Genomic DNA, 11482 nt, shown 5'->3' on the forward strand with positions numbered 1-11482 from the left:
GGTGGCACTCTTTCTGATAAAATAATGGGGACGAAAACCTTAGAAATGGAGAAAATTCTGAGAATTTATTTCTTTGCTTGTGATTGGGAAGAGGCAAGTTTATCATTTTAGAAATCTGAGGCAATGCCATAAACCAAACTACCCTGATGAGCCTGTTTCCTCTTCTGAGTGGACGAGACCATGATCTGTGACCACACTTTGGCCATCTTCACATGTCTTGCACCCACGGCCCTGTCACCCATGTCCATTGAAGCTCAGAGGGTAGCTTGAAGTGGGACCAGCTCAGCAGCCATCAGCATCTTGAAAGGCCAGGGGATGCTGAGAAGTCATTTTTCTGCAGGGTTCTAGACAGGAGCATTGCTTTGTGGACCTTCACTGACGGCTTTCCGATGACCCCAGGGGCTCTCTCCTCACCTCAGGCTCACTGTCCAGCAATCATCTTGGACTCCTGAGGCCTTCCTCACTTCTCACCTTCAGTCTTGGAGGAAGACGAATACCTTTATCTCTGAACACAAGAAACTCTAAGACCAAATAGGATCAATCTTTTCCACATATTCCAGTTTAGACCAGGGTCACCTGGCCAGGAACGGGCAGCACCCTGTGCCCAAGATGTGGGTTTCTATGAGCTGGCAGGGGCATGGAGACTTCACAGAGTCTGTGTGTCGTGTCCCCGCTGCCTGGGGGAGTTGAGAGGTCACCAGGAGCCGGATGTAGTAGCCACCAAACACCGCCAGCAACTGTCGAGCCATTTCCTAGAGGGAGGAGGGAAACAGTGAGAGTCAGAGAGAGGCAACTTGAGGGGAAGGGCGCTAATACATGAGAGGAAAACCCCCACTTTTCACCAATCTGAAAGTGGGGCTCCCTGGGAAGAAACACATCAGCACCTGGAGCCTCTGGAAGATTTCTGGTCAGGTCTAGTTCCAGCTCTGCAACCCACTCACTACAACAGTCCCAGTTTCCTCATCCCCCAAGTGCTGATAGGTAGATGAAGATAATGTGCACAAAAGAGTTATGTTACCACAAAGCACTAGCAAAATGCATCGCTGACTGACACCTAGACACTTGCAGACACACACTTTTTCCAGCTTCCAACACTTGTCACTCTGATTCATGACAAGCTGGGGTAAAACAGAACTAAACAGTCAGGGCCTGTATCCATCTTCACAATCTGGAGTATGTCTCCACCCACTGCTGCCGCCACTGTGCCAGTCTATCCCGTGGAGGGCTCCCCTCATATCTGTTGATCCTCTACTTTACCAAACATGATAGAAGTCTGTAATACTCATGAGGGCAAAGTAACTCACTTGAAGAAATTCACTACAGGAAAAGTATAAAAGGAGTTGTGCAATATAATATTCCCATTATAGCAAAATCTACAGTGCATACAAGGTACTTGGTAGGTTTCCTTTAGGCAGCAAATACTCTTCAGATATTAAGAGTTTGCTTGTAAACATTGGATTTAATCCACATTCTTATTTATTAATACTTTTGGCCCCTACTGGAAAGTTCACTAGCCAAGCAGCTGGAATTACAGACATACCTCGGAAATATTGATGGTTCTGTTCCAAATCACCACAATCAAGAAAAGAGTGCAAGAAAGAGAGTCACACAGATTTTGTGATTTCCTAGTACATATGAAGGAGTCCTGATGTGGCACTGTGGGTTAATGCACCGGACTGCAAGGTCAGTCTGAAAAGCAAGGTTGGCAGTTCAAGCTCCCAGCCGCTCCTTGGAAACCCTGTACAAGGGTCGCTATGGGTTGGAACCGACTCAACAGCACTTAGTAAACACAACAACAGAACATATAAAAGGAGTACTGGTGGCTCTGTAGGATAAGTAGCAGTTCAAACCACCCAGCTGCTTCGTGGAAGAAAAATGAGGCTTTCTGCTCCCATAAAAGTTTACATTTACAGCCTCAGAAACCCTGTACAGAGTACAGACAAGAACCTGTGGGTAAGAATTGACTCAACAACACTTCACAACAAGAAGTGCATAAAGAAGTTATGTTTATATCACAACAAAGTCTATTAGAGAGCACAGTGGTTCCACAAGATAAGCATGAGACTATAAACCACAAGGTCAGTGGTTCAAGTCCGCCAGCTTCTCCTTGGGAGAAAGATAAGGCTTTCTGCTCCAGCAAATATTTAAAAAGTCTCGGAAAACCTATACAGGATCACTGTGAACTGGAACCAACTAGGAAGCAATTGGGCTGTCGAGTCGATTCCAACCCATAGTGGCCCTTAATAGGGCTTCCAAGGATCAGCTGGTGAGCTTGAACCACTGACCTTGCCGTTCAAACGACTTTGCAGTTGGACGCATTAGTCCACAGTGCCACACCTAGCATCATAGAAAAGTCTGAAATACTGAGAGGTTTATCTCACAGGAAGTGAGAACATGCTGTGGAAAAAAAAATGGAGCCGAGAGACTTGCTCAACACAGGGTTGCCACAAAGCATCAATATGTAAAACAATGCAATTATCGGTGCAGTTCAATAAAGCAAAGCGCAACAAAACGTGGCATGCCAGCCAGGGAAACACACAGACTCTCCAAGGTGGGCATGCCACCCAGGGAAACACACAGACTCTCCAAGGTGGACTGAAGGGCTTCCCAGGTACCCATAAGAGGTGGGTGGCATCAAGGCCACCTCTGGCTGGAGGGTGAGGAATCAAGACCAAGGCAGAAGGGAAGTTAAACACAGCTGCTTACTCTCTGAGTGCTGGCAAGTGACTTCACCTTGCTAAGCCTGTTTGTTCATTGGTAAAAAGAGGGGCAATAATAGATCCACCTGGGTGAACTGGAGTGAGAGTAAAGGCACTAATGGGCCTTGCTAAGTGCTATGGAGTCATAATGACCCTATGTAACATTTCCGGGAAGTTCAAACCAACCTTACAGTTGGTCCAGTGCTTATCCTACAGTGCCACGTCAGTGCCACACCAGGACTCCTTGCCTAGTGCTTCTGAAATACGACCTACATCAGTATCATTATCATTGCAATGCAAAGCAGAAATACCACTTGATTCAGTGGGATTAGCTTTTCATTTGAATTATCCTTGTGCTAGAAAATAATAAAAATTTTCAATATTTTACTACTCACTAACTCATGAGTTTTCTTGCTAATTTACTCTAAAATCCATAATGTAAGGAGCAGAGAACTGTGGCAAGAAAATGGCCTACTTAGAATCAATACGCCTGGGCTTCTGTCCTTGGCTTTGCCATGCTCACTGTTGTTCTATGACCTTAGGCAAGTCAGCTGGTCTCTTGGAACCTTATTTTGCTCATCAGGGAAGGAGAGGAAATAATCCATACCTCAGAGGGTATGCTATAGAGTTCTCTAAATGATGAACATTTGTAAAACTGCTTAGCAGTTATTATAACTCTGCCTTTCATGCTGAGACTTGGCCATTGATTTGCTTTTTCCTAGCTAAATTTTAAGGGCAGCTACTTTAAAAACATGGGCACACACAGAGACAGGAAATTATATCACTATAGGTTTGGATGAATTTGAAAAACTGACTTAAAAGACCTGTCAGTAATGGGCTATTTCACATAAACCTAAATATGTATGTCACAGTAAACTCCACTACCTTATTAATTTTTTCTGCTCTTTAAGAACAGTCAGTGGAATTCAACTGAAGAGCTTAATAAATTTTACCATTTTCTCTTTTAAACAGTCCTATCTGCTACCCTCCACTTTCCACCATCAGTGCAAAAGGAACAGTCTGGGTTCATTTGAACCTTCAGTCCCCAAACCACTTTGCTGAGAAGAAAATGCAAGTGTCTCCTGAACCACAGCAGATCTCAGGTCACCCGTGCTTTGTATCTCCCTGAGAGTGGGTCTGTCCCCAGAGTGAGTAAGAGGTCATACAAGTTGCAAATCACGTCATCAGATTTCTGGTCTTCCAGCACCTGGTCATACCCAACAGGGAGTTTGGATGGTAGCACTCAACAGGCCTCAGGGGCTGGAAGGACTGAAATCCAACAGAGATGCATGGAAGATTCAAATATCCAACTGCCATTCTAGAAGACTGGATGGGTAAACAGATGATTGACAGACAGACAGATGGAAAAACAGACAGTTCTTGGTTAAGTAGGTTATGATCTATCAAGCATACAGCTATCAAAATAATATCCATGATTAAAAACAACAGTAAATATAAAATGATTCCTATAAAACTATTTAAACATGCTAAGGTGAAAAACAAAGATGGACGACTACCAACTCAAGAGAAGCCATGTCCACAAGAATCTAGAACTGAGGTTCCCACATGAGAGAACAGCACTGATTGGCTGCAGAGCCCATTACCTCCGGTTCACCCTCAGGAACAAGCTGACGGAATTCAGTCTGCAAGAGTGGTCTCTCCGTGGGACGAGGGCTACTGGGCAGGAGAGGAGCTTCCTCCACCAGGTTCTCCGGCCCCTCCACCACCCTGGGGGTCACCCCAGTCTCCATGACAACGCATAATTGGCTCAATCTGTTTCTCAACAAGGACTGCAAAGGAACCAGAGAGGGGTCTTGAGTTGTGTCCCACCAAGTCTCTCCCAGCGGGACAAACCCATCTACAGATTCAGATGCTAGAAGTGGCCCCAGATGGTGATGTCCCATCAGTCCCTACAAGAATACAATTCTTAATAGCTTCTAGAGCACTTTCTATTACATGCTTTAATTTGTTCCTCAGAGCAGCCTTCCATGTGGGTATCTTCATTCATCTGTTGCAGATGTATAAACAGATTGAGAGGTCTTGCCTAAGGTCTCACAGGAACTAAAGGGTCAGAACTAAGGCTTAACCACAATCACAACTACAAAACCCAACTGCAGGGTTTCCAGGCCCCAGGGGAAGGGTGATCTTAGGGAAGGATCCCAGGACTCAGAGACAAAAGGACTGGCATCACCCACCAGCTCTGTGACCCCTGGATTTTCCAGAGCTTCAGCTTCCTTCAAGGAGCTCTGGTAGCGTAGTGGTTACGAATCAGGCTGTTAACCTCAAGGTCAGCAGTTCGAAACTACCAGCCATTCCACAGGAGAAAGATGAGGCTTTCTGCTCCTGTAAAGATTTACAGCCTTGGGAACCCTGTACTATGAGTCACTATGAGTCAGAACCGACTCCATGGTACTTAACAACAACAACAACAACTTCCTTCATCTGTAAAATCAGAGCAAAACCTCCAACAAATGGCAGAATTTCTTCATAAAAGGTAGGAAGGTGCCTTGAACAAATGAGTATTAACTAAATGTATGGTACTGTCTTACCAGGAGTTTTATTATTACTGATTATAAAGAAATACTCGCTCATGTATGTTCACTATTGGACATGTAGAATATGTTTAGCAAAAAAAGAAAAGAAAAATCTCCACTGATCCCACATGGGTATTCTTCCTGCCCAGAAACTTCTTAGATATTTTCCCAACAATGAGGTAATGTGATTTATAAAATTTGGCCTCCTGTTTTTTGGTGTTAGAAGTTTGGTTTTGTGTTCACTTACAGGATAATGCAAGGTCAGTTTGAGCTGCATGGCCAGTGGTACATACCCACTAGCTGCTCCTCAGAAACCCTCTGCAGGGTGACTATGAGTCAGAACCAACTCGACAGCACGTTAACAAGAAGAAGATACCTTACCTCTTGGCTAGTCTTCATTTCTTGAACATGGTCAGACAAAAACTGCACGCAGTTCTCCAAGTCGAAGTAGACAAACCAGAGCTGGGAAGATGAGAAATCACGATGCATGGCTCAGAGGCAGTCCTCAACTCAACTTCCCTGAGGCCCACCCCCATTTGGTTTGCTTACAAACACTGAATTTAACGCATATTCTTATCAACAAACTTGGCAACTAAAGTAAGGTTCAGTACGAGAAGCTAGAATTACAGAGGCATTCATCTATCCCTGAAGGCTGGACTAGAGGACTTTCCCAAGGATTTTCTGAGTTGAGACAGCAACACCCATTTTACGTTGTTCTCTGGCAGGAACATGCCCCTGTTCCCTCACAGAGTACCACACTTGGCCTAAGTCTCATCCATAGGGCTCGTAAACAAATAAATGGCTTGGGATTCAGATTTGAGAATTGCTCAACTGGCTATGGGAGGCCTCACATCTCCCACAAGTCAGTAAGCCACCCAGACAGACTCCAAGCCCTTCCTGGACACCATGTATCCATATCAGGGTATCCCCTTAATCTTTGGTGGCAGAGGTGTTCTTCAGTCTGGGACTCAAACACCAAGATGAGTGAAACCCTTCAGCACTGTCACCCTCCCTGCCCATGGCCAGTTAGAGGTGCCAGACATGGGTGCTTTGGGGGGCTGGGGAAGAGGCATTGGTGAAGTTCTCACACCCATCCTCCACCTCAATTTCAGTTGGTCCTCCACACTCACACACTACGTCATTCTGGGCTTCACCTGCCACAAACATGACAAAGCTCTGAAAGAAACACCTCTGTCCATTAACTGCCTCCAGACCCCTGGCCTCCCTCCTCCCGGAGATGCAAGGTCACATCCTTCTTGCCAACTAGTGTCTCTCCCACCATCTCACCTCCAAAAGGCTATTTTTTTCATGTGTTTTCTTTTTAACATTTTTATTATGCATTTGTCCAAAAATAGAGCAAATGAAGTCATTACGTCTCAGCTGCTTGTCATTCTGCCTCAGCAGTTTATCGCCCATGGGCTCCACTAAGTTCATCTCTACCTCACCGAGGATACATCCCCATCACCTGGCCACCCACCACCAAAGGTTCTGAAGAAAATCCTAAACATTGTATCGCTTCATCTCAAGACAGTATAATGAAACTACAAGAACCTGAATGCTTTAATAGATATGCTCACTCATGCCATCACCCACCATGCATGCATCCAACTCACAGCACCCTAGTCACTCCTGTGTGCCATTTTATAGACAGGATTCAAAGATAAGGGAGGCTGAAAAGGGCCTCTGGACATCAAGGCTCCCAGCCTAGCATGGCACACCTGAGCTGCAGAAATCTGGTGAGCCCTCTAGTTTACCACCTGGTGCCAGGCAAGATGGCCCTTGTGCCCTATGCTGTCCCAATGAGAGACACACCATGAACAAAAGGCTCTATCTGTGGGTTTGTGCTTGGCTGGAACCTACGTCTTGAACAGTGGCTGGCCCACAGCAGGCCCTCCATAACTAAGTTGGAGTGAGTCAGTCACGTGCATGAGGAGTTTCTTCCCAAACGTCCAAACCTGAGTTCCCACTAGGAGAGGCCAATGACCAGTGACAGTACAGATGTGCTGTGTGGACAGGCTGTGCAGCCCTCCCAGCACAGTGGTGAGTGAGCAGAGGACATCAAGGATCAAACAAAGATGGACCAGGGTCCATCTAACCCCAGTTGTGTCTCAGATCACCGTGTAGCCTTGAACTAGTCACTAAAGAGCTCCTCCCTACCTTCAGGGCAAAGACAACTAGTGAGCCAGGTAGACATGGCCTTTGGGATCTGACCTGCCTCTTCAGTCTCCTTTTTCCTGCTGTGTCATCCTCCCTGACTCTTCAGCCACCGTGAGCTTGTGGTACCTTGAATTTATTAGATAAGGCTTTTCTGTCCAACATCTTAATTCCAACGAAGTGACTGGATGGGACCATCCAAGTAAGGTGTACAGGACTCTAAGGCCGGGATGGGTTAGTTGTGCCCTCCTGCTAGGTTTAAAAGGAGCCCTCTCAGAAGCAGGAATAGATGATGATTTCAGGACCATGAAGAGTCATTCCTGACAAGAACTGCTCTGTCCTGAGTTGGTTCTGGTCCTGAATTGCGCCCTATTCACTTCTATAATAAACCCCATACTCTGGAGTATGCTTATGAGTTCTGTGTGGCAACTGCAATGGATTATCAAACCCAGATGTGAAGTAGAGAGTGCTAAGGGAGGGATGGTTGGTGTCAGAATAGTATTAAAAAAAAGTAGGGTAGAGACATGTAGGACCTCCACGTCAAAGGAATTGGCCTTGGACAGATTTTGAGTTTGATTTTCCTGTCCCCTTGTGAAGCCAGAAGAAGTGAGACATGGCCTCCACAGTTTTTGCAGAGCTCCTCACAGTTCCTTAGAAGCATCTTTATCTTGCCTATTCCCCGGTATGAAACCACAGAGGTTACTGTTCATGGTCTGTGATAAGTCCCCCTCAGAAGTCTGTGGGCTTCTCCAGGACAGGGACCTTGCCAGGGCCCCACGGTATCCTCAGTACCCGAGACAAGGATCACACTGCTTAGGGGACACTGAGCTTCTGGTAAGGATGATGGTATATTTGGGAACAACATGATGAACACAATTGTCTCTGGATTGTATACATGAAGACCGTTGAAATGTCATATTGTCTTGCTACATTTATATTTACCACACACAAAAAAGTGACTAACAACAACAAACAAACAACACAGATGTCAACCCAGAGGAAGCCCCTTCTACTTGCTGAATTGTTGAATAACGAGTGTTGACTCAGATGGTGCCCAAGCTTCCTCTCCTGCCCCGCCACGTGGAGGTTCTGCAGTGCTGGTTACCACACAAAGAGGGGTCTCAAGGAAGAAACAGTGGAGAGGGAAGGAGGGAGGGGCTGCCAGTCATCTCAACAGACTCCTGGAGATGCCATACAAATGAACATGAGGCCTCCTCTCCCCATTAGCCTGGATCAAAAGGAGCCCTTTAAGGACAAGTGATTCTGAGACACAGTACCTGGATCACGCTCTGACAGCCTTCCACCGTGTCTGTAACCCCTAGTAGCACACGGTGTCTCAGGAGGGCTCCGTTCGCAGCTGCCAGCCTGAGGTCCGTGTTGGTGTTAGCCTAAAAAGCAAACAACCCAGTCCCGTGGCCGGACGTCCCTGCGGCCAGGGATGCTATGTGATGCAGGAAGGATCCTAATAGTAAGAATGACAAGGAGGTGAGGAACTTCATGGTCCTGTATGACAGGGGATCCAGGGACACAGAACACCTTGAACTGAGACCGAGGAAAGATGAAAGGGGCTGTATATTTGCTACTTAAGTCTCTCTGAGCTACAGTTTCCCCATTGGCAAAACAGAGACAACACTACCCACTGCTGCTGAGTCGATTCCAACTTCTAGCATCCACAGAGTGGAACTGCTCCACAGGATAAATCTTTCCAGAAGCAGACTGCCTCATCTTCCTCCCACAGAGACTGGTGGGTTTGAACTGCCACCCTTCTGGTTAGCAGTCCAAAACTTAACCCACAGTGCCACCTGGGCTCCTGAGTCAATAACAGTAACAGTTAATACTTACTCATTGAGCATTTACTATATAGCAGTTACTACTTAAAAGCACTCTGCATGTACTAAGTCATCAATTCTCACTATGACCCCAATGAGAGAGTTACAATTATTCTCCATTTTACAGGTGAGAAAACTGAGGCCCCAAGAGTTTAAGTAATAACTTAAGAGTTAGCAAGGGTTAAGCGTTCCTGTCTCTTTAAAAAGATGTAGCTAGGCAGAGCTATCAGGCCCAGCCGGTTGATGCTCATTAAATGGCAGTCATTATTAGGAAGGAAAGAATCCTGGCGGGGTTCCTTGAGTGAATGACCTGTCTGCACCTATGTATGAGTAGAAACTGGGTCCTGTTCATCTCTGTGCCCCCATGCCTAGCTTATTACTAGTAATACTATCCTATCACGGAAGCTTCCTAAGGACCAGCTCCACAAGGGAAGGAAGGGAGAGCAAAGGTACACAGACCCAGCAGGTACTCCCTGGCACGGCTGGAGCTGCATTCACTATAGCCAAAGTCATGAAGCACCTGCCAGGTGCCAGGTTTTTTGCTTGCTGTTGCTGAAGCAGAACAGTTTGCATTTTCCCCTCCCTGAGAGAAGTCTCTAACAGCAGGAACTGCTTGCTGGCTACCTGTATTTTTTATAGGTCAAGCACAAAGGCCATGAAAGCTTCAACAGAGACCCGGGTACAAGCATTATTTTATCAGCCCCATGGCAAAGCCTGACAAAGAAGAACCATCCCAAATAATTAAGCTATAAAGTTCCTATTTGTCCCTAGGAACAGAGAACTAAATGGCATTCATATCTCAAACCCTGAGCATATCCCTGATTCCCTACACTCCCCTCATATAGGAACCAGGCAGGAGCCAATGCTGGCTTCTTGTTTTCATTGTTGTTTCATTGGTGTTGAATTGATTCCAATTCATGGGGAGCCTCATGTGTGCAGAGCAGAATTACTCTAAAGGGCTTTCAAGGTTGTGACCTTTCAGAAATAGACTGCCAGACCCAGCTTCCAAGGTGCCTTTGGGTCAGTTTGAACACTCAACCTTTCAGCTAATGAGCAATCACTTGCAAAACACAGAGAGTCCCAAGTGTCTACAAAGTAATCTCTAAATTTGGCACGTTGCCAGGTGCTGGGGGGGAAGTGGGAAGGGAAAGGAATTTCCCAATAAGCTAGAAAAGCCAAGTCAGGTATATGTTCTAGACTGAATTATTTCCCCAAAATACGTTGTATACCCTAAAATCTGTGACTATGATTTCTCATGTGGGAATGGGTTATGCTATTCAAACATGCAATCCAGATACTTTGGTAATTACTGGTGACTGGAATGCAAAGGTTGAAAACAAAGAGGAAGGATCAGTGGTTGGAAATACGGTCTTCAGAAACTGTACTGCAGACCTCATGACAGAATTTTGCAAGACCACTGACTGATTCAGAAGAGGATGTAGAACAAAGGATATATCATTGCTGACAACAGATGGATCTTGGCTGAAAGCAGATAATACCAGAAAGATGTTTACTTGTGTTTTATTGACTGAACAAAGGCTTTCAACTGTGTGGATCATGACAAGCTATGGACAACACTTCAGAGGATGAGTATTCTTGAACATTTAATTTTGCTCATGAGGAACCTGTACATAGACCAAGCAGCAGTCATTTGAATAAAACAAGGAGACACCAAATGTTTTAAAATGAGGAAAGGTGTGAACCAGGGTTGCATTCTTTCACCGTATTTATTCAATCTGTATGCTGAGCAAATAATCTGAGAAGCTGGAGTCTATGAAGAAGAATGTGGCATCAGGTTTCCTGGGAGAGTGATTAGCAACCTAAGATATGCAGATGATACAACCTTGCTTGCTTAAAGCAGAGGGCTTAAAATAGTTACTGATGAAGATCAAGGACCACATCCTTCAGTCTGGGTTGTACCTCAATGCAAAGAAATCAAAAATCCCCACCACTGGACGAGTAACATCATGATAAATGGAGAAAAGATTGGAGTTCTCAAAGACTTAATTTTTCTTGGCTCTGCTATCAACACTTATGGAAACAGCAGTCAAGAAATCAAGCTGTTCTGAGAACAAACAAGATGGCAGATCGGGTGGAAGTGCAGAGAGGAGTTCCGCCGGCAACAACACAGAATACAGGACCAAGGAGGCTCAGGGGATGCCCCAGAACTCTGAACCACATATAAAGGAATATTTAGAAGGTTGGAAGACTGACAGCTGGGAAGTTTGTGGCAGAAGCAAGAAATCCATTGCTTTCTGGTTCGGGA

General features: G+C 45.5%; 1 protein-coding gene across 1 annotated transcript in view; it reads right to left on the reverse strand.

Annotated features, from left to right (window-relative positions):
• Window positions 1-572: 572 nt before the first annotated feature.
• The window catches only part of LOC102823346 (chromosome unknown open reading frame, human C9orf91), a 29668-nt gene continuing 18758 nt past the window's right edge, over window positions 573-11482 (reverse strand). Inside the window, exons 5-8 of the mRNA XM_006865687.1 lie at window positions 8665-8775; window positions 5615-5695; window positions 4304-4489; window positions 573-752 (exon numbers count right to left, since the gene is read on the reverse strand). Of these exons, the coding sequence (XP_006865749.1) occupies window positions 573-752; window positions 4304-4489; window positions 5615-5695; window positions 8665-8775 (558 nt within the window). The remainder of the gene's footprint in view (window positions 753-4303; window positions 4490-5614; window positions 5696-8664; window positions 8776-11482) is intronic.

Source organism: Chrysochloris asiatica, unplaced genomic scaffold (genome assembly GCF_000296735.1).
Source record: "Chrysochloris asiatica unplaced genomic scaffold, ChrAsi1.0 scaffold00081, whole genome shotgun sequence".
NCBI classification, from domain to species: Eukaryota; Metazoa; Chordata; class Mammalia; order Afrosoricida; family Chrysochloridae; genus Chrysochloris; species Chrysochloris asiatica.